We start from the raw sequence: 23,889 nt of genomic DNA, 5'->3' as shown, positions 1-23,889 counted from the left end.
TATTGGAAGGAAATAAACCAAAATGCTAACAGTGACTTGTGTTGGAACGGGTTTTGATTTTTGCTTCTTTATTCGTTTTGTTGCTTTCTAAATTTTCTTCAATGAGCATGCATAATATTTATTGTTGTTTTTAAAATCAGAAAATAAAAGGTATTAAAGGAAAAGTCATCTCTCTGTGGCTACAGGTATAGATATGCAGACTAAACTATTTCTATTAGCCTAGGAGAGCAGGGGCTGGAAAGGGAAATCACTGACCTTTTCTCAGTCTATCTCTGTACTGTTTGATTTGTTCAAATAAATATGTATACTAATTTTTAAAAAATGAAATAGAGATATTTACAAAAAAATTCTCTGTGGAAAGGTGGAAAAGGGGTTACATGGAAAACTGCTATGAATTTCAGAATCTCGTTTCAGTTAATATAACAAAAGCAGACACACTTGGGACAAGGCACTAAAACAAAGAGCTGTATAATTCAAAAACTGACAGAAGGCAAAGGAAAGACATTGAAACCATGAATTATAATACAGGTGTGTAGGAAGGAGTATTTAACACATTTTCTGTTAGGTTTACTGTTATCAAACCAAATGAGGTTTTACAATTTCCAGAATTGAGAGAGTTGCAATATTCTTCTCTATAAATAGCAAGTTAGTGCTATCATAATGAGAAAAGAAATGTTTAATATGCAATTACATGTATATCATATTGTGGTACTAAAAAGACATTTATTTATTACTTCTAGACATAATTTACCACATGGCTGTACTCACATGGGTGATGCTTTCTGATCCATTCTAAGCAATCAAATGCCACCTTTTTAGGCTTTTTCGGTAATACATAGTACTTCAGGTTATGTCTGTTAAAGCTCATGCTAAACCTAAAAGAAGTCCCAAACATAAAATTTTGTTATTGTGAGAAAATATAGTTTTAGACATCTTCAAAAATTAAATACTGATTTTCCACAATGCAAACCTACATATCAATTTGTCTTAAATTGAGTACTGTTAGTGGCAGCTTACATAACACAACACTGAAATGGAACTTAGGTTAAGGATTAAAGAAAAGAGTGGTCAGGGGCTGGCCTGGTGGTGCAGCGGTTAAGTTTGCACATTCCGCTTCTCGGCAGCCCAGGGTTCGCTGGTTCGAATGCCGGGTGTGGACAGGGCACTGCTTGGCACACCATGCTGTGGTAGGCATCCCACATATAAAGTAGAGGAAGATGGGCACGGATGTTAGCTCAGGGCCAGTCTTCCTCAGCAAAAAAGAGGAGGACTGGCAGTAGTTAGCTCAGGGCTAATCTTCCTCAAAAAAAAAAAAAAGGTCATAAGGAGGAAATATCGGTGGGACTAGATGACAAAAATTTTGAAGGACTGTAGAGAACATGTTAAAATGACAGGTAAGTCAGGAGCCCAGTCTCCAAGAGGAGGTTGATTAAAAGCAGAGATGGCTGGGGCTGGCCCGGCGGCTGAGCTGTTAAGTTCGCACGCTCTGCTTCGGTGGCTCAGGGTTTCGCTGCTTCGGATCCTGGGTGAGGACATGGCACCGCTTGTCAGGCCATGCTGAGGCGGTGTCCCACATGCCACAACAGAAGGACCCACAACTAAAATATACAACTATATACTGGAGGGGATTTGGGGAGAAAAAGCAGGAAAAAACAAAGCAGAGATGGCTAAAACATTATTTAAAAGATTAAGAGAATCATAGAGGAAACATACACACTTTTAGGCCACCAATGTTCTCAAATTTTGATGTGCACACAGAGAGCTGACTGCAGGGCAGCAGAAGGAGCTAAAGCGCATCAGATCAAGGACCATCATGAACCTCTTGCTCTGAGCCGCAAAGGGAACGTGGCTGGCTCTGGGATGACACGCCCTTCCCTTCTCTGGCCTTCTGCTCTAGGCATCCCACCTCCTCCTTCCCACTTCCCTAGCAGGGTCTTCCTCTCCCTTATCTCCTCTCCTGTATTTCACTCTCTTCTGTGAATTCGTCCCTTTTGCCTCCGAATACATTCTAGGACCGCCAATCCTAAGGATAATAAAAGCTTCTTCTGACCCTACACTCCACTGAAGCTGGCATCCTGCCTCTGTCCCTCCAATGCGAAGCTTCTCAGAAGACACACTCCTAACCAACTAACCATACATCCAATTTCAATTCTCATCACTTCCATTCTAGCTTGTGCCATTATTATTCTACCAAAATTATTTTTTCAAAGCTTTTAAAACTAAAGAAAGGTGAGGGAATTATTATAGGTCCTTGGCCCTGCAGGGACCCTCCATGGCCCCAGGTTCCAATGTCTCCAAAGGGAGGAGAGAGAACACTGTAGAACAAGTTAGAGCACAAAGACATCTCAGTGCCTGGGCTGATGGAAGGAAAGAGAGACACCATAAACTGCAAAAAGCTGTGGTGAGGAGGTCACCAGCACATGGGGGGTGGGGGTGGGGGATCAGAGGGAAGAAAGAAGGGTAATAAAACCACTGGATTTCTGTCTTTGCACCTAGACCCAAGCTAGATGGGCCCAGGTTTTGTTGCCAGCGGTAGGATAACGTTGTTTAGTTTTAGGACTAGAGGATGCCTCACATCCTCCACATGACTCACGTGTGGAGCGAGGGCAGCTGTGTTGCTGAAGGGACTGCTACAGATAAGGCCTCCTTAGAGGCAGTGGCAACCTCCCACCTGTGTTTGGCACTCGCGCTGGTCTTTTTCAGACCTCCCTCTCTCCGCCCTCTCTGCCACCCACCCCACCGTGCCAGCTGTCCGTCCTGAAGGCCTATCGGCTCTCACAAGTTTATATCCCCCTGGGGCTTCTCCCCTTGCCTCTCTGCTTTCTTCATCTCCTCCTCATCTTCCTTTGCTTACTCCTTAAGTGAGAATCACCCCGGAAGTGCTGGGCTCTTCTCTTCTTCCCCTATGTTATCTTCTCCAGGGACCTCACTCTCATTGCTTTGAACAGCACCCAAATATCATCCCACGAGTCCCAACTTTGACCCCAGTTTAGACTCTTCAGAGCTCTCAGCCACAGTCCAACTTCTTTTTAGATCGGTGGTCTAAAATTGGGGTATGCATACCTCTAGGATTCACAAAGACCTTCTAAGGGGACGTGAGCAAAGACAATTTTAAAGAAATTTCTAGATCCTCCATTTCCACATGTACGTCTTCCTCAGACTGATCTGAAAATGTGCCTGCAGTCAAGACATCCTGCTGGTTACTCCTGCCCCACTTTTCCCTTCTACAATCGTCCTCTCACCTTCTACAAACAAAGAAACCAACCCCGCTTTTCACCCATTCTGAACTCTACTACTGTGCATTGTCCCAGATGTAAAGACCTCCAGGACACCAAATAAAACAAACTGAAATACGGGATGGGTGTCGGTGAACTTTCTTTAATCAAAGTATCAGAAACCCTTGGTAGGACTTCATGTCTTCAAGTGTTTTACATATTTCCGTTAGGAGTAAAGTGTAACAGCAGGACTGAAGCATTTGAGCCCTTAGTTAGATGTTCTGATTTCAGTATGCGGAGAGTAAGGTGGTGGGAGTGAAGATGGCTTTCACCCTATGGTGTCACTTCTTTCATCACTGACGACCGGCACAGATCACACTACTCTAGAGTCTTGTGTGACTCCTGTTAGAGCACTTGGAAATTACCCCTCTTCTGATGTCATTTATATGCACAAAACACTCAGAGTTCTCTCTTAGTACATGAAATGGCAGAAGAATGTGTAGCAGATTTTAGCAAAAGGCAGTAGATAAAAGACTGATATATCCAAGGACTATTTTGGTCATTCTCAATTAATTATTTACAATCACAGCCACAGCAAAGGAAAACTTGAGTTCTGACAAAAATTATGGCATAAAAAGAATCGCCCACAAACACAAATGATGCAGACAACCTCAAAGCTGATTTGAGTGATTTGGGCTTAAGTCGGGTATGGTGCATGGGTCTCCCCACCAAGAGGAATGCTGAAATGACTATAAACAAGAATGGCCTTAGTGCTTTCTCACACATTCTACACTACACTTTAATTTCAGAACAATGGTTTATGCATCTAAAAAAAAGCTTTGGGTCAAAAAAGAGAAACAACAGTAAGTGCTAGTGGAATCAGAACCCACCACACTGCTGGTGGGAATGTAAAATGGTGTAGCACTTTGAAAAACAGCCTGGCAGTTTTTCAAAAGGTTAAACACAGAGTTACTGTACGATCCAGCAACTCCACTCCTGGGTATACACCCAAGAGAGATGAGAACATAGGCCCACACAACAACTTTTATATGAATGTTCACAGCGTCATTATTCATAGCCCCTAATGGAAACATCCCCAATATTCATCAATGGGTAAATAAAATGTGGTATACCCATACAATGAAACATTATGCAGCAATAAACCCTGAAAATAATATGCTAAGTGAAAGAAGCAGGTCACAGAAGACCAGATATCAGATTACTTCGTTAATACGGGGTACCCAGAATAGGCACATCTATAGATAGAAGGTAGATTAGTGGTTGCCTAGGGCTGGGGGGGGATTGTGAGGGGACAGGGTGACTGAATACTAATGGGTATGGGTTTTTTTGGGAGAGTGATGAAAATGTTCTAAAATTGATTGTGGTGATGTTCGGATAACTCTATACTAAAAACCACTGAATTGTGTACTTTAAATAGGGGAATTGTATGGTATGTGGACTGTATCTCAAAAAGCTGTTATTAAAAACATCTGGCATATAATCTGAGTCATTTTTTGGTTTGTGACTTAACTGAGAAAACTTAGAGGGGCTGGCCCTGTGGCCGAGTGGTTAAAGTTTTCGTGCTCCACTTCGGTGGCCTGGGGTTTCACTGGTTCAGATCCCAGGCATTGACACGGCACTGCTCATCGGGCCACGCTGAGGTGGTGTCCCACATAGCACAACCAGAGGCACTCACAACTAGAATCTACAACTATGTACTGGGGGGCTTTCGGGAGAAGAAGAAGGGGAGAAAAAAAAAAAAAGATTGGCAACAGATGTTAGCTCAGGTGCCAATCTTTTTTTTTTTTCCTGCTTTTTCTCCCCAAATCCCCCCAGTACATAGTTGCAATATTTTTTTTTTAGCTGTGGGTCCTTCTAGTTGTGGCATGTGGGACGCCACCTCAGCATGGCCTGATGAGTGGTGCCATGTCCATGCCCAGGATCTGAACCAGCAAAACCCCGGGCTGATGAAGCAGAGCGCATGAACTTAACCACTTGGCCACAGGGCCAGCCCTATCAGGTGCCAATCTTTAAAAACAACAACAACAACAACAACAAAAACCTTAGAAATGTTTACTAATTTAGTCAAATTATTATTACTTTAGATTTTATTTTTCCTTCTTATCCCCAAAGCCCCCAGTACAAAGTTGTATATTTTAGTTGTGGGTCCTTCTAATTGTGGTATTTGGGATGTTGCCTCAGCATGGCTTGATGAGTGGTGCAAGGTCTGTGCCCAGGATCTGAACCGGTGAAACCCTGGGCCATCGAAGTGGAACACACAAACTTAACCACTCTGCCATGGGGCAGCCCTCAAGCAAATTACTTTTACTAAAAATATTAAAATGACATGAGATTAGCACATAAAGTTGTAGATCTCAAATCCAATTAAAACCAAAACAATATCTCTACCACAAAAGGACTGACAAACACCAGCAGATAGGTCACTAACTAAAAGCAATATTCACACAATTTATCATGAAAAAGTTAATAGTCCCTTTTAGTTTATTACATACAACAAATCTTACGTGGCCTGCTAGAAGACGGGATGTTTGGAATTACCAAATATTCTAGTTGGAGACAGTTCCCATCAACTGATGAATGGATAAATAAAATGTGGAATGCCCATGCAATAGAAGATTATTCAGCCATAAAAAGGAACGAAGTACTGATATATGCTAAACATGGATGACCCACGAAAATCAGCTAAGTGAAAGAATATGGGCTCAAATGAGAGGGGGAGAATGGGGAGGGAGTGCTAATGAGCGCCAGGTTTCTTTGAGTGTAATGAAGATGTTCTAAACTTAGATTTGGGGGATGGCTGCATAACTCTGTGAAAATACTAAAAAATCACTAAATTCTAACCTTTAAATGGGTGAATTTTACGGTGTGTCAATTATATCTCAATAAAGATTTTAGTGTTTAAAAAAAGCTTTGGATCCCATTGTATCTTCACTAAGAGAGTAGATGTGGTCATTAACATGGTAAATATTATTAGGTCCAGAGTGTCAAACTCATGTCATTTTAAGTGATGTGTCAGGAAATGGAATCAGTTTGTGCTCAGCTCTTGTTGCTTTTGGAACTGAGATAGTTGCCATGGGGATATGTACTAAATAGTTTATGTGAATTGAAAAATGAAGTCAGAAATTTTTTATATAAGAAAATTAATCTAATTTGGCTGATTGGTTTGGCAGTGAAAACTGGCTTTGCCAATTGGGATATATGGTAGTCATTTCCCATTATCTGAAAGAGCTAATCTGGAGCCACAAAGTTTTGACAAAATTATTATTTAAAAGCATATCACACAATAAAAACATATGCCCAAAATACCTTAGGAAAAGTATAGTGAAACTAATAGTATTTTGATTTCCCCAACTCTTCCAAATATGTTGGATATAAGATTCATTCAACTGAAAAAGTAACACGAATATTTAATAGTCACTAGATAAATTTTGGTAAAGCTTTTTTTAGGGCATATTTCCCAGAAAAAGTAAAGCGAATAACTAATGATCTGACTTATTTTGCCAGTTAAACGGTTTCCAATTCTTTGCTTTCCACAAAATTTGGAGGACCTACCTGAGTCGTCAGCTGACAGATCATTAAAAATAATTTTTGATGACAGATCACTATGTTATTTTGGGATACGCGTCAGAAGAAATTCAAATAACTGAGTGTTCCTGCTACAATAAAATGCCTTCCATCCTCACCTATGTGTTTAGGTGAGTGATGCTTCTCAGTGACTACATCTGTAAAAATAAGAAACACGAGCCAACTCAATTTATCCAGAGATGTGTGAACCAACTGAAAAAAAGTCCGATCTCATTACGTTTTACATTCCCACTCAAAATTTATGCTTAAGAATTATTTGTAAAATATATTTAAGCTATTCTAATCAGTTATGTACTACTGACTATAATGATTCAATCTAGAAAAAAATATAGGAAATTAAAAAACAATTTTTAATTTATACACATATTTTCCTTGTAGATAAGTATGATAGAGTAAGAAACAAGACTTCAAGCATAAAAATATATTACTTTAGGATAAAATTCCACTGAGAAACTAAAAGAGAAATATGAGCTCAAAGAGAGAAAGAGAAAATGCAATATATCTGTTAAATAGTTTACATTTTTTAATGTGTTTTCTAAGTAGATGATAGTAGGTACAGAATTCCTGTTATATTATATTCTACTAGATATGTTTAAAATGGTTAGGTAACAATTTTGTTTTAAAATGTTGATATTTACAACAGACCACATTCTCTTTATTTAAACTCATGCTGAAAAATTTTAGGTGTCAGGTTAAAAATGTATAAGTGGTACAGTTTTCCAAAATTCTTTTAGAAGGCACACGTGACCAAAGAAAGGGTAAAGATCCCTCTCTTGGCTATCTCCATTCATCCCTCACCGTCCCGAACATGACAGATATAAAACCAAATTCATTACCCATCCCCACCCCATCCCACCCTTCTTCGCCCCTGCATTTCCAGTCATGGTCCACGGTCCCAGTCACCTGTGCCAGAGCTAGAATAAACTTCCCCTCTGTCCACCTATAGCAGCCTGTCACAGCTGCCGGTCTTGCTGATTCACTCTGCCCTCTCTCTTGACTCTGTTCCCTCCTTCCTCTTCTGCTACTGCCACCACCACCATCTCTCTCCTTGATGACAGCACCAGGGTCCCTAAAGGGCTAGCCTGCCTCTACTCTCTTGTTCCTCGCCCCACCTTCTATCCCACTGCCAGGGTTATCACTCTAGCAAACAGTCCAGATCTAGCCACTTCCCAGGGCAACATGCCCACAGCACCAAGTCCAAACACTTTACCATCACAATATGCAAGACCTTCCAGGATCTGGCCTCAAGCCACCTTCCAAGGGTCCTCCCTTCTCTGTTTCTCCACTTATCCTACAGATTGTTCACTATTCCCTGGGCCTGACCTGTACCATCATGCCAGAAACTTCAGACCTGAACTCTCACTCTGCCTGTTAAAATTCCCTTCATCTACCACTTCACCCCCATTAGGATGGGTATAACCAAAACACAGGCAGTAACAAGTTTTGGTGTGGATGTGTAGAGAGTGCCACCCTCATACACGGCTAAGGTACTATGAAATGGTGCAGCTGCTTTGGAAAACAATCTGGCAGTTCTTCGCAAGGTTAGACACAGAGTTACCATATGACTGCCCATCCTAGGTATAGGCCTAAGAGAAACGAACACACATGTCCACACGACAACTTGCACACAGATGCTCACAGCTGCATTATTCACAATCGCCAAAAAACAGAAATAATTCGAATATCCACCACATGATGAATGGATAACTAAAATGTAGAGTATCCACACAATGGATTACTACTGGGCAATAAAAAAGAATGAAGTAGTGATGCACGCTACAACAAAAACTTGAAAATATTAGGCTAAGTGAAAGAGGCCAGTCACAAAAGGCCACATGTTGTATGGTTCTATTTATATGAAATGTCCAGAATAGGCAAAAATCTACAGAGACAGAAAGTGGACTAATGGTTGCCTAGGGCTGGGAGTACGGGGGATAGTGGGAACTGACTGCTGATAGGAACAGAGTTTCTTTCTTTCTTCTTCTTCTTTTTTTTTTGGCTGAGGAAGATTAGCCCTGAGCTAACATCTGTGCCCAACTTCTTCCACTTTATATGTGGGTTGCTGCCACAGCATGGCTGACAAGTGGCGTAGGTCCACAGCTGGGATGCAAATACGTGAACCCAGGCCACCAAAGCAGAGTGTGTCGAACTTAACCACTACATCACAGGGCCGGCCCCTGGAGTTTCTTTTTAAGCGAGATAAAAATGTTTTAAAATTAGATAGTGGTGGGGTTGCAAAACCCTGTGAATAAACTAAAAAGAAAAGTCATAGAATTGTATACTTAACATAGGTGAATTTTATGGTATGTAAATTATATTTCAGTACAGCTGTTTTAATTTTAAAAGACCATCCATTCTACAAAGCCAGCTTCCTTTATAAAACCCCATCTGACCCCTCCTCATGCAGCGAGTTGTTACTTTGGGTTACAGTGAATCCTGCTTTCCTGAGTTTTGGCAGTCATAATCTACGCCTCTGATCACCACTCACTTCATTCTGCAATTTGGTGTAGTATTTAAAGGCTTCTGAAACCAGACTGTTTGGGTTTAAGTTCTTACTCCAACACCTGCTAGATATATGACCTTGTGCGTGTTATTTGTCTGTGCTTCAATTTCCTTATCTATAAAGTGAGGGAAATAGGAGTACCTACCTCATAAGACTTGTGTGTGGATAAATAACACACACAAACGCCAGGAATGGTGCCTGGCACAGTGTGTAGGTAGATATGTAAGTGCTAGCTACTTTTACTGTTGTGTTATAGTTAACTGTCTATGTATCTGTTTCTTTTCTTTTTCTCCGTTCATATTTTAAGGTCCTGCGGAAAAGGAATGAAGTCTATTTTGTTATCCATCCTTGTATTTCTCAAAGAGGAAGAAGGTTATCACAGACGGGCAGGAGGAGAGGAACACGGGGTCACAGCTCCTACCCAGGGACACCTGCCTTCATGGGGCCACGAGACAGAGCAGCCGGGTGCCTTTAACCCAAACGAGGGGTCTACTGGCAGAAAAGACCAAGAAACAATGTAGCAGAAAGTGTTCATTAAAATCTTTTACTCTCAGTAAGGTATTTAAATCCTCCCAGGTAAAGGACCAAATATACCAAAGAGCCAACAGACTTGCCCACATTTTCTTTTTTTTTTTTTTAAAGATTTTATTTTTTTCCTTTTTCTCCCCAAAGCCCCCCAGTACATAGTTGTATATTCTTAGTTGTGGGTCCTTCTAGTTGTGGCATGTGGGACGCTGACTCAGCATGGCTTGATAAGTGGTGCAATGTCCACGCCCAGGATTCGAACCGATGAAACCCTGGGCTGCTGCAGTGGAGCGCGAGAACTTAACCACTCGGCCACGGGGCTGGCCCCAACCAAATTTTCATATTTTATCCTCATTTACCAAAATTCCTCCATATGTTTCGTTCGTTCATTTTTTTCTTTTTAGTTTTTTTAAATGGGAATTAAAAGAAGTTTTTTTTTTATCTTTTAAAGATTGGCACCTGAGCTAACAACTGTTGCCATCTTTTACTTTTCTTTTCTTCTTCTTCTTTCTCTTCTCCCTAAAGCCCCCCAGTGCATAGTTGTATATTCTAGCTCTGAGCGCCTCTGGTGTGCTATGTGGGACGCTGCCCTAGCATGGCCTGATGAGCGGTGCCATGTCTGTGCCTGGGATCCGAACCAGTGAAACCCCAGGCTGCTGAAGTGGAGTGCGAGACCCTAACCCCTCGGATACAGGGCCAGCCCCACATTTATTCATTCTTACTGAGCACCAGTTCTGCACAGGGTACCACATGCTAGACTCAGGAAACGTACAATCTATTGATTTTCCAGGCAGAGCTCCTCCAACTACTGGGAAAAGATATTATAGGCGTCTGTCTCTAAATATACATGTGCAGTGTTTACTCAAACAAAAATCACCAATTCTATACTGACAAAAAGTTATTCAAAAGCTGAATTGAATTTATATCATTTCTTTTAACTATGAGCATTTGGTAATTAATATTATTGATCTAAAAGAACAGCGGGGGCTGGCCTGGTGGCACAGCGGTTAAGTGCCTAGTAAAGAAAAAAAAAAGAAAACCTTTCGTAGATCAATGTAGTACTTGTAGAAGCAAATTTCTAGCAGATAGGCTATTCACTAGAACCTAAAGTATAACATGACATCTTTTTTTTTCTTTTAAAGATTGGCACCTGAGCTAACATCTGTTGCCAATCTATTTTTTTCTTTTCTTCTTCTTCTCCCCAAAGCCCTCCTGGTACATAGTTGTGTATTTTCAGTTGTGGGTCCTTCTGGTTGTGCTATGTGGGATGCCGCCTCAGCATGGCCTGATGGGTGGTACCAAGTCCGTGCCCAGGATCCGAACCGCAAAGACCGGGGCCACCGAAGCAGTGCCTTCGAACTTAACCACTCGGCCCTGGGGCCGCCCCTGATATGACATCTTAAATGTAATGTTTTAATGTATATCAATTATGGAAGCCACATATCTTTTTTCCCCCAAATTTTATACAAACACCCCTCTGAAAGTGAGATTAAATTAAAATATCCCCTTCCAGATTTTGTCGTCACACACAAAATTCTGAGGACTCTCAAATTCTTGTGCTCACGAATGCCAGTCTAATCTGCAGAGGTCTTTGTAGCTATCTTAATCTCATGACCCCTCATGTCCTTCAGGCGGAACTTTCAGTTCTCCTCATAACCCGCTGAGATGCCGTTGTTGTTTTTACTGATTATTGTATTTATAGAGCCAGCTTATGGTCTTTATTTCCAAATGAATAAAAGCTGTGCTTTAAAAATCCATCCTCAACTATCAGTCCTCACTCCTTCAGACAATCCACAAACTCAAAGCACACACTAATAAATTAGAAGAAAAAAGTATTTTAACCTTGGTACACAACAGATGCTAAATAAACATTTGCGGAGTGAATGAACCTTTCAGAGAACGCACCTTTCTCTGCAAACTGAGAGGTACAAAATAATCCAGTACAACCTATATAGGTGGGGATATTTTTAACAGTAGTTTTTGTTACTGAGTAATTATGGATTTGGTGGCAACAAGAAGCTGCTTGCTGTTGAGATGAACACAAAGTAAAAAAGCTGTTAGATAGTTTCTGGACTGTGTTCAATAGTACAGATATAATTGAGACTTTAAAGGAAAATGACAAAGTAGGGTAATCTGTTCATTTTATGAAGTATACTCTAGGATACATGGAAGCCAAATGAGATAAATAAAAGCTGATTCAGTACTGGGACTACACCAGCTCAACAGGCACAGCACGCAATTTATCCCTACTTCCAAAAATAGGTGCTGGGGTAGAGTTTTGAGATCAGTAAGTGGAGAAAAGCCCTAGGGCTCTGGTTCCCAAACTTTGCCGCATATTGGAACCACTCCAGATTCTTTAAAACACACTGGCTCCCAGCCCCCCAAATTGATCTAACTGGCCTCGGGCGCACCTGGGCATTGGGGTTTTTAAAGCTCTGTACAATTCTAATATGCAGCAACTTAGAACCTCCGCGCTAGGATTTTAAAATTCATGATTTTCAAGAACTTACACCTGAGGACTGAGAATCTTCAGCTGAGTGAGGATGTCCTTCTGTACCCTGGGATTAGCTGTGGCAGTAAGAGCCATCACCGGAACAGAGGGAAACTTCTGGCGAAGCATATTCATCCTTTTGTAATCTTGACGAAAATCATGTCCCCACTAGTTGGAAAAAAAATATTGCTTTTCAGACTATTTGGATCTTCCTTATGTAAAAAGCAAATACTGCTCAATATATTAAGAACCACCTTATTCTTCAGTGAAATAGCAGAATAACTCACTAATTTTTTTTTCTCTTCAGTTCAGAAAATACATATACTGCTGGTAGTATATATTTCTTGGTATTTCAAGACATAAAAACAGCATTTACCTGGCTGACACAATGTGCCTCATCAATAACAAAACGTGCCAAGAGCTTCCTCTCATACAGATTCTCCAAAGTAGTAATCAGTCTGTTACTTGCACAGACCTAGACCAGAAATGTATTAATTAGACATTTAAAAACATTTAAACACCATGTTACCTTAAGGATTTTGTCTCTTAAGTTCCATTGCAACTTAAGCTGTATTAAAAGCTCCACATAAAACTGGTTCTTATTTCAATCTATGAAAAGAATTAGCAGAAGTAATAGAAAATAGCAAATCAGACATTTTAGAATGCTCACCTACACTCAGCAAACAGTTTATGTAGTAGGTCAGTGGTTCTAAAACTTTTTTCTGCCACAGTCTATCTGAGGGCCACCACATGTTTACAGTGGTAAAAGGGTTACAGATGTGTGTTACACGTGTGCATGTTGTTTGGAGGAAAAACATATACATACCTACATACATGTATATTTGTATTTTTATTAATATATTTTGTATCTCTGTCTATGACAGGGACTAGAAGCAATGACCCTCAAGTAGCAATGACCATGTGTGGCACCCATATCTTGACAGAGACATGTCAAAAGGACACAGAAGCCAGTTTGATGGAGCTCTCCCACTGGCCAAATCTAGGACAATTAGAACATTAAAATACATAATGATCATTGATTATAACCCACTGAATAAATTAAGAACCATGATTTCACATTGATATAAATAAACACGTGGGTGAAAGGGAAAGCACTTTCTTACAGCTAAATTGGAAGAATCCTCATTTGACATTTGTTATAGTATTAACTGATTTGGAGAATCATCAATGGATAATGAAACTCATGGGTAAAAGTCTGATGAGTAACAGGATATTTACAGTCTCAGCGTATCCTACAATAGGATACCTACTAATCACAAAGGCCAAAACAAGTAATTTGACAGTGGAGAAATCTGGCTGACACCACCTTAACCAAGTGATCCAAGTTAACTAACAGGGCAGCAATGGGACATATCAACACTAAATGTCTCCCAAGAGGACGCAGTGAGAACCTAGCACCACTTCTGTGACAGTCCTGCCAAAATGAACAACACGAATTGAATCATGAGGAAACATAAAATAAACTCGAATTGAGAGACAGTCCTCAACACAACTGGCCTTTGCTCTTCAAAAATGTCAAAACCATGAAAGACAAAGAGAGAGAAACTGTTTAAAGGACATTAAAGATACATGACAATAAGTGCAATGCAAAATCTAAGATTTTCTTTTGCTATGAAGGACATTATTGGCACAACTAGCAGATTTGGAACAAGATTTATAGATTAAGTAACAGTATTTTTCAATGAACATTTTCCGATGTTGATCATCATACTGAGGTTATATGACAATTCCTTCTTTTTAAGAAATGCACAGCCAAGTATTTAGGGTTAAAAGGATATCATCTCTGCAATTTACTCTAAAATGTTTCAGAAAAACATAAAAAAATCATAGTAATATGTTACCATTTGGAGTTTCTGGGTGAAAGTTATACAGGAATTCTTTGCACTATCCTGTACAATTATGTCAAATTTCAATGTCAAAATTTAAAAACTATATGTATTCTAGTGGGCTTTACTATCACATTTTAAAATAATGATATAAATACAAACCTTCTCTGGAGTAACATATAGAAGTTTTATAATTGGGTCTTTTTTTGATAATTGAAGGTAAATACTTGTAGCTTCTGAGTCGGTCTTATCACCTGTTAGATATGTAGCTGGAATCTAAGTATAAAAGTAGTGAACAATTTAAATTTTACACATTAATCTGACTTAAGCTTATATTTATCCTTAGATTTTATAAATATTTTTATAAGCCTCTCATCAAATCTGTCAGAGGAAATATAATCTCAATATAATAAAAATAACAAATAATCAGTACATATTTTTAAAAAACCCTTATTAGGCTTAACTCAAAACACTCTTCCCATTATTACTTCCTTTTCTTTTTTCCTCTTTTCTTTACTTCCTTTGCTTTTCACATTTGTAAGTAAAATAAATATAAATTCAGCATCTAAGTGACTCCAATCCTAATGTATGGCTACATTTATTTTTAGATAAATACATCTTCAGGGTTTTAATGCGTAATAACAATGAGAGGGGCGTAACAGCACGGATGGTGGAACAGCGGCTACCATCACTGCACTAAGACGTTCTTTGTAAGAAAAATCAAACCAGTGGTCTTGTTGAGCAATGGTGGCTCCTAACTCTGAAATCAGTTCTGTAAGATCACAATCAGCAGGATTGAGTAGACTGCTTTCATCTAGTTCCTTAACCTCAGCCAGGAGGAAGAAGGACATATGTGTGTGGGCACACTCATGTGTATGCATTTTAAAATATAAAGGAGTGAGAACTATGTTGATCTGGCAAGAGTAAAAAAAAGAAATCCTTTCATATTATTAAAAAAAAATTTGGGGCTGGCCCCGTGGCTGAGTGGTTAAGTTCGCGTGCTCCGCTGCAGGCAGCCCAGTGGTTTGCTGGTTCGAATCCTGGGCGCGGACATGGCACCGCTCATCGAGCCACGCTGAGGCAGCATCCCACATGCCACAACCAGAAGGACCCACAATGAAGAATATACAACTATGTACCGGGGGGCTTTGGGGAGAAAAAGGAATAAAATAAAAAATCTTTAAAAAGAAAAAAATTTACATCAGTAAAATACTGCTTAAAAGTTTTTACTAAAGTGCATTCTTTTAGAATAAGAGTGAATTACAGAAGGTAATCTGTATCAGAATTTTCAGACATGTGCTTAAATGTACAACTTAATGTTGTGCTTTATTCTTAGGACTCATGAATAAAGAAGGTTATCCAGAGTACTGAAATAGAAGTGCTTTCAAGTCTTTTTTTTTTTTTTTTTTTTTTTTTTACTATTTTTATTATAATTAGTAGTGTTTCACTTTAACTTACATCCAAGGAAGTCAGCTTTTGGACTTGATCTACTATAAGTGATCTCAAGGGAGAGATGACAATAGTGACCCCAGGAGAAACACAGGCGGGGAGCTGGTAACACAAACTCTTACCACCTCCTAAAAGAGAGATGACAAAAAATATCCATCAGGTTCTGTCTTGAGAACGTAAAGGTAAAAGTTATAAAGTAAATAACACATAATGTTTAAAACGATTAACTAAGAGGATACCATGTGATATTCCCCACAGTGCCAACAATTTGCCATATTTGAATGAGCCAAAATATTTAGGCAATTTAAATGTGTAAAAATTATCACTAAGACATCTTATATAGGTACAAACGATAGTGAAAGCAACACTCAAGGCAGGAGACTTAAACGGAATGGAAATGTTTTAAAAGTCTACTTGGGAAGTCCAAATACAGCAAACTTTTTATATCTGGCAGTACAAGGGGTGCTAGGATACTAGGATAAAAATAATTATATTATATAGTATTTAACTTTTAGAGTTAAACTGTGATAAAATATACAAAATTAAAAACCATAGTAAACATGGTTTAATATTTCTTTGACGATCCAAAAGGCACTTTTAGGATCTCAGTTTTTTTAAACCATTAGTATGAACCTTTCAACACTGAATATCAGAGCTTTTACTCCCAGAACTTTCTTTTTTAAAGATTTTATTTTTTTTCCTTTTTTTCTCCCCAAAGCCCCCGGTACACAGTTGTATATTCTTAGCTGTGGGTCCTTCTAGTTGTGCTATGTGGGATCCTGCCTCAGCATGGCTTGATGAGTGGTGCCATGTCTGTGCCCAGGACTCGAATTGGTGAAACCTGGACCACTGCAGCGGAGCGCGTGAACTTAACCCCTCGGCCACGGGGCCAGCCCTCCCAGAACTCTTATCAATAAGGTAATATTGAGGTCAGCCCCGTGGCCGAGAGGTTAAGTTCGCGCACTCTGCTTCGGTGGCCCAGGGTTTCGCCAGTTCGGATCCTGGGCGCAGGCCTAGCACCACTCATCAGGCCATGCTGAGGCGGCATCCCACATAGCAGAGCCAGAATGACCTACAACTAGAATATACAGCTATGTACTGGGGGGTTTTGGGGAGAAGAAGGAAAAAAAAACCCCAACAGCTTGGCAACAGATATTAGCTCAGGTGCGAATCTTTAAAAAAATAAAATAAAATAAAATAAGGTAATATCCTCAATCTTCCTTTAAAATAAAAGAAGGGTAGAGCCCAGCCCGGTGGCGCAGTGGTTGAGTTCACACGTTCCGCTTCGGCAGCCCGGGGTTCGCAGGTTTGGATCCTGGGTGCAGATATGGCACTGCTTGGCGAGCCATGCTGTGACAAGCGTCCCACATATAAAGTAGAGGAAGATGGGCAAAGGTATTAGCTCAGGGCCAGTCTTCCTCAGCAAAAAGAGGAGGATTGCTGGCAGATGTTAGCTCAGGGCTAATCTTCCTCAAAATAAATAAATAACTTTAAAAAATCCAAAAAATAAATAAATAAAAGAAGGGTAGAATTACCTTAGCATGTACCAACAGAAGATACAGAGAAAATTTCGAGATCAAAAAAACACCTCTCTCCATTTAACTCCACTTCAAAATGGCCAGACAGTGAGTACACATCTAATGATACCAAAAACGCTCAGTCCCTCATTTCCAACGTCACCCATCTGCTCACGGTAGAAGCTAGGCCAGGCAGATTCTAGGACTTCTATTTGTTTTTTATTTTTATTTATTTTTTTAAAGATTTAATTTTTTTCCTTTTTCTCCCCAAAGCCCCCTGGTACATAGCTGTATGTTCTTCATTGTGGGTCCTTCTAGTTGTGGCATGTGGGACGCTGCCTCAGTGTGGTTTGATGAGCAGTGCCATGTCCGTGCCCAGGATTCGAACCAACGAAACACTGGGCCACCTGCAGCGGAGCGTGCGAACTTAACCACCCGGCCACGGGGCCAGCCCCTATTTGTTTTTTAAAACTATATATCGCTTTCCTTCTTTTTCGCAGGTGTGGCAAGTAAATTTTGTTTTGGCACATATGTGTGAATGTCAAGGAAAGAGCAGGATGCTAAGAATAGAGACCTGAGTTCTAGTTTCTGCTCCACCACTCAATAGGCTATATGAATTTAGACATGCCACTTAATCTTACCGCGCCTCAACTTTATGACCTGCAATGCATACTACATCCGTGGTTTTCAAAAAATTTTCTTGTCTAAAAGAAACCTTATTTGGAATCTTTATATATATATAAACCAAGAGGTTGAAATTGGAGTGGATGGACCCTCAAAATGCCCCCTTGAAACCCTAAAGGACCATGGAAAGCCCTGAAAAAATCACTGGACTAGATCACTGTCAGGATCCTCTCCAGCTTTACCTTTGGATTGGGGTAGAAATGGAAGACACAGAGTGACCAACAAGTTAACAAAATTTGAAATCCTTATTATTAAACCAACCTCTTCTAAATTTTAAAATCAGTTTGAAAAAATTCAGGCATCTAGTCAACATTATTTAATAATGATGGCAATAACTAATTGCCAAAGGTCACAACACAAGGCAAGTAAAAGGCAAGGGAGGACTACAGACAGGTACTGCAGTTCCAAAGCCCTCATGTTTCCTATCCTAACTGCGTATTTAATATTCTTGGATGAATATAAATCACTGAACAGCTGGTATAAACTTTAATAGCACAATGAAAAAAAAGTCCCGGATCTCCGCAAAACTGAGGCCAAGAAAGAACTATGCTAAATGCTTTCATTTAATCCTCACGATGCACGGTGAAGCAGGGCCCTCATCCTACCCCCTTGCACACACGAGGGAACTCAGGTTCGGGGAGAGGAGCACCTCGTTCAAGGCCATACCACTAACCAGAGCAAGAGCTGCGTTTTAAGCTCAGGCCACCACCCCAGAGCTGATGATTTTAACCCTCATGTGACACCAGACTGGACCTAATAAAATGCCAGAAAAGGTCATTGTCTCTGACAGTAATTTTTTTGTTCATGTTCCAGACTAAGTTAGGACTGGAAAAAAGAAAAATTCCCAAAGAGAACTGCTAGATCAACTCAACATGATGAGCTTTGAGATGAAAATCATCAAGGGCTATAAACGTTATCATGTCAACAATGAGAACAGAGGGTTCTCACTACTGCACGGGAGGCTTGGAGGTCCCTAAGTGACAGAGATACTGTGTAGGTGTGCTTTTTATTTCTATTAAACGGCTCTCATTTCACATCTGCCAATGGATTCCTGCCAATTCGTATCTAAAAATACATACCAGTGGGCATTAAGATAAAACAGTCTTCACCAAGCAGTGCAGCGTTGATCGCCTCTAGCTGATTAGTTCTAAAATGATGCAGGCCAAATTTTTTATGAAAAATCTTCATCATTTCTTTTGTATGAGGAAAACTAAGACTTTGGAAACGCTCATGTTTCAGATTTCCGGATGCTAAATTTTGCGCCGACTTGACTAAGAAAATGAATGTTAAGAAAAAGCAGAGCATTAATGTAACAAGTCAGTTTTAGCATTTACCCTTTGCCCTGAGAATCGCTGGCCTACGTTTCCCTGCAGCAAATTCCTTCTTTAACCATTTACTGGGGTTTCCTCCCCAACTGTCGGAGTCCCCGGAGGAGACTTCCTAATTCACGTTTTCCTTGATTTTTCTGCAGCACTCCCACTATTATCCCTCCTTCCTCCTCGCTCTTGACTTGAGACGATGGTGAGATTTCCACGCGATTTAAACTCCCTTCCTTAGCTGCGCTTCGTCCACTGCCTCTGAAACTTGGGAGTCTTGCAGACACTTGGGACTGGGCTCTTGGGACATGTTTTTTTGGCATTTTCCTAGTCCCCTAATTTTAAACATCACCTCTGTGCACAGAACGTCTAGATCTCTTTCTTAAGACCTGGCCGACACCCTCCTCAGTTCCAGTCCCTCATGTATCTCCAACTGTCTGCAAGACATTTCTACCTGAAGGACTTAGCAACACTTTAAGCTCAAAAATCTTAAAACAGCCCTCCTCAGCGCTTCTCCAAATCTGTCTCTGCCTCCTGACTCCCCCGTCTCTGTTGATGGTGCCGCAGTTTTCCCAGGCACCGCGTCTGGACGCTCGGTCGCCTTGGCTTCCTGATTCTTCCTCCATAGTGTCTCACACCCACCCGGAGCTCTGCAGCCTCACTGTCGCAACTGTGTTCAGCTTGGAGAACAAGAGGTGCTCACGCCAGCCCTGGCAGCTACTCTAACCCCAACACTCAACGGCCTCAAGGATGATTGTGAACATCAAGTGTGACACACTCTAACATGATACAAAAATAAATCCACTAATGGTTGTCTTAAAGGTCAACAGCATAACTGTAAGAACAACCTCTGTGGCATTAAGTCATCAACGGTAAAAACAGGGAGGGCTGTACTTTATAAAACTTTTACGCACATAAACTTGTTCAGTTAAAAAACACTTTGTGATAACTTTATAAGGTTGATGTAAGGTTTTAAAATTAATTTTGGCTTTTCTCTGCAGCCTTTATAGTGCCTAATTTCACTCCTCCCAAACTCCTCTCACTGGACTGTGAGCTCTAATAGGGCAGAAGTGCTCATCATGCATCTGTCCACCACCAGAACCTGGCACAGGACATGGCACATGGTAGGCGCTCAATAGTATTTGCTGAATGAGTTAAAGGGATTCTAGGCCAAAAGAAATAATTTGATTCATTTAAGAAATTTCTGACTTCACCTTTCTTAAACTGCCCTATATTTAATATTTTAAGACATAACACACGCTTCTCTACTTTATAAATTGATCAGTTCTCATCAATCCAGAATTCTAAAAATACACACCATTACATTTTTAACATATAAATTCAGCTTTGCTTTTTACCTATCCCCTAAACCATTAAAAACTTGGTCCTCGTGAGTTTTATTGTTTTAGGAACTAAAAATGTTAGTTTAAAGGCAAAGCACATTTGTGATGACTTTAGAGCTTTACTATAATAGGTTATAATTACACATTTTAGAAAACTACAGCTGCTACAGAGACAAAAGAGCAACTTGCTTTTGAAATTGTGATTTGTAATTCATATTATCAGCAGAAATCTGCATAGAAACAATGTAGTTTTTAGGCAATGATGATTTGCTATGGTTGTTCTTATACAATTCCTATTTTGGACAGTTTTGTTTTCATACGAAATAGAAGCATTCAATTTATTTTAAACTTACCAGTGCAATTCTGAATTGACTCCGAGAAGTTTTTATTTTGAGCAGTAGATGCCACTGGAAGACAGTTTGTCTTGGCTGAAGAAATTCTTTCTGATACTGATTTAACTGGCCCACCTTCCTTAACAGGTTGATAGGCAGCTGTGGAAGATTTGCTGGCTGCTAAATTATGCATTATATTTTCCCAGTCATCATCATCATCAAAGTCATCTATGTCAAAATTATCGATTTCACGGGAGGCCTGGATTTCTCTTTCTAAGTCATTTACTGAAGCAGTGTGTTTATTCTGATCTTTCACAGCAGTGCTTGTGAGAACGTTTCCTGGAAAATAGGAGCTTTCATTTCTTTTTTCTATCCTTGGTGTTTCAGCCCAGTTGCTGCTTACAAAAGACTTCTGTAAATGGGAATTGAATAATGGTCTTTCAAAGAGATTCTTCGTGGTGGCTGAGAATCCTGTCTTTCCTGGGGTAGTAGTCAGTAAACATTCTCCAGCAGAAATGGAATTTGAGGGAAGGTGTGGAAAATTGAACTCAACAGAATTCTCTGTGGGACAGGAACCAGCCTTTGGCAACGCATAAGGCGAGGAGGCAGATGCCACATCCTCCACAGGGCTACCGAGGGAATCAGGCCTGCCTCTCCACGTTGAGCCAAGAACACCGGCATCACTTGTGTTAAAATCCACTTCAGCTAGGAGTTTCCTTCTGAAGAGAGAACACAGAGAACCACATTAAAGAAGAGCAGTCTACAATGTAGGCCACACAAGTACATCTTTAGTTTTCATCCCAAATTGTGACAAAATATATCCTCTTTTTCCCAATCTCAAAAATCTGAATATAAGTACTAAAGGAACAGTTTGGAAAAGTAAATAAATTTAAAACATAGTGACAATTATCCTGTTCAATTTCCTGGCCAGAATGCCTGGAAATTTTGCCCTCCACATTTCTGACTTGGAGTGGTAGAAATGCAATCAGATATATTCCAGAAGTAGAAAAATCAAAATACCTTATGTTGCGCTGCTGAAGCAGTTCGTTCCCACAATTCAAAGCTTTCAGTTCAGCATCAGGAATCGTATCAACCAATTTACAGATATGGTCCATCACGTGAATAAGCTGCTGCTGTAAACTTATCTGTCTAACTATAAAGTAATTACGTTAATATTTTTCTTTGAAAACAAAAAAGGTAAAAATTTGAAAGTCATGCATGTAAAATTTGAAGTAGTTTAAAAACAAGGTAAAAAACATCGAGATACTGTCCTATTATCTGCTTGTGAAATAACTTGAAATCAGATTTCCTCTATTCTATATGATGAGAGCTCATAACTATGTTAACATTTAATTTCAGGTTAATTCTTAATATTTCTCTCAGGGTAACCAAGGTCCTTGCAAGATACAAAAGTTTATCAATTTACTATCATTTTTCTTTTTTACTAATTTCAGGGGTAAATCTCACCATGCCCACACCAAGCATATCATAAGGGCTTGGAATGGTAAGAGCCCCAGTTGTTCTGGTCTGCCTGGCATCCAGGCTCCCTTTCAGTGGTGACAGCAGAGCACTTGACTTCTTTTTGGAGACCACCCCTCCCCGACTCCCTCACTGGGTATCCGCATAAGAAGAGCACCCCTCCCCAACTCCCTCACTGGCTATCTGACGTAAGGCAGCTCAATGAGAATTAGGTCTGGGAGTTTTTTGACTGATTGGAAAAGAGGATCTCTCTTTTCAACGAGCTAGACAGTCTACTGGTGGCCATCTCTGCCACCAGACAGGAAAACACAGCTTGAAAATAAGACCAAGACAAGGGAAAGCAGAAAACAGAGACAGAAAGAAATGGGGGACTGAGAGGGAGAGATGGGATGAAGAGAGGAGAGAGAAGGCAGGTGTGAGAGAAATTCCTGATGACAACATATGGACATCTGAATCCAGCCAGCCCACTCCACACTGTTTTGTTTAAACTATATAACTAGGAAACGTCAAAGGAGGTGAGGCTTTAGATGAAGGAAAGAAAAAAAACGGACTAGGGTAGCAGTGGGAAGCAAGGAAGATGCCTACTCCAGCCCCAGGGCCTAAGGAGAAATAAACAGTTGAGGGAGGCTGCAGAGGAAAGAGTCCTCTCAGGAGACAGTCAGAAATCTGGGGAAGAAAACGTTCAGAGACGAGAATGAAGTTACTGGGAAGATGCAGACTGAGGGCAGTCAGCTGAAGGGTGCACAGAGCACGAAGGGGGGAAGACAGCACAGACCAGGGGTGCAGAGGGCAGTGCGGGGACAAGCATCCGTGTGACAAAGACTCGGGAAATGTGGACTCTTACTAGTGACTGATGTAAACAGGGATGTGCGGGATGAGATGGTAAAGTGGGACTGCTTAATGCCTATTTTACATCTGTTTTCTCTCCAAGGAGAAGGAGCATCAGATTGGAAAGAGGAGAGTAAATAATTGTCTGAAGGAAATAAAAGCCAAGAGGGGCTCAGAGAGTGACACAGCAGTTGGAAAGGAGCTCAGGTCTCCTTGTCTAGACAGACCACACCTCAGAATACAAAGGAAATGCGCAAATAAGATCTCGCTGATCCGTGAGGCACCTGGTGAACAGGACAGCTGATGGAAGAGTGAAGACAGGCAAACATTGTTCTAACTTTCAAAGAAATTCTAAAGTGATGGCCAAAAGCTACAGGCTGGTGATCTTGATGTTAATTCAGAGTAAAATTCTAGAATATGCTCTCAAATGGCTGCTTTGTGTGCTCTAAGAAGGAGAGGAAACAATTACAGAGTTAGCAAGAGTTCATAAAAATAAACCAGCCCTCTTAACATCTTTCCTTCTTTGAAAGGATTACTAGACTGTCAGATAATAACTATCATTTATTTTTTTTATTTTTATTTTTTAAAGATTTTATTTTTCCTTTTTCTCCCCAAAGTCCCCAGGTACATAGTTGTGTATTTTTAGTTGTGGGTCCTTCTAGTTGCGGTATGTGGGACGCCACCTCAGCATGGCCTGATGAGTGGTGCCACATCCGCACACAGGATTCAAACTGGCGAAACCCTGGGCTGCCGA

General features: G+C 40.3%; 1 protein-coding gene across 7 annotated transcripts in view; it reads right to left on the bottom strand.

Annotated features, from left to right (window-relative positions):
- BLM (BLM RecQ like helicase) overlaps positions 1-23,889 on the bottom strand; it is a 97,490-nt gene that overhangs the window by 29,586 nt on the left and 44,015 nt on the right. For 3 of the 7 annotated variants that reach the window (XM_023649579.2, XM_070230728.1, XM_023649584.2), the window contains exons 6-13: positions 21,849-21,981; positions 20,850-21,547; positions 18,917-19,108; positions 15,646-15,764; positions 14,350-14,463; positions 12,717-12,815; positions 12,360-12,508; positions 769-875 (exon numbers count right to left, since the gene is read on the bottom strand). In XM_023649579.2, the coding sequence (XP_023505347.1) occupies positions 769-875; positions 12,360-12,508; positions 12,717-12,815; positions 14,350-14,463; positions 15,646-15,764; positions 18,917-19,108; positions 20,850-21,547; positions 21,849-21,981 (1,611 nt within the window). Of the gene's footprint in view, positions 1-768; positions 876-6,788; positions 6,959-12,359; positions 12,509-12,716; positions 12,816-14,349; positions 14,464-15,645; positions 15,765-18,916; positions 19,109-20,849; positions 21,548-21,848; positions 21,982-23,889 lie in introns of those variants that run through there. The other 4 variants (XM_070230739.1, XM_070230742.1, XM_070230730.1 and 1 more) reach the window with 4 other exon arrangements.

This window comes from Equus caballus, chromosome 1 (assembly GCF_041296265.1).
Source record: "Equus caballus isolate H_3958 breed thoroughbred chromosome 1, TB-T2T, whole genome shotgun sequence".
Classification (NCBI taxonomy): Eukaryota; Metazoa; Chordata; class Mammalia; order Perissodactyla; family Equidae; genus Equus; species Equus caballus.
This window is presented reverse-complemented; position numbering and strand designations above follow the sequence as displayed.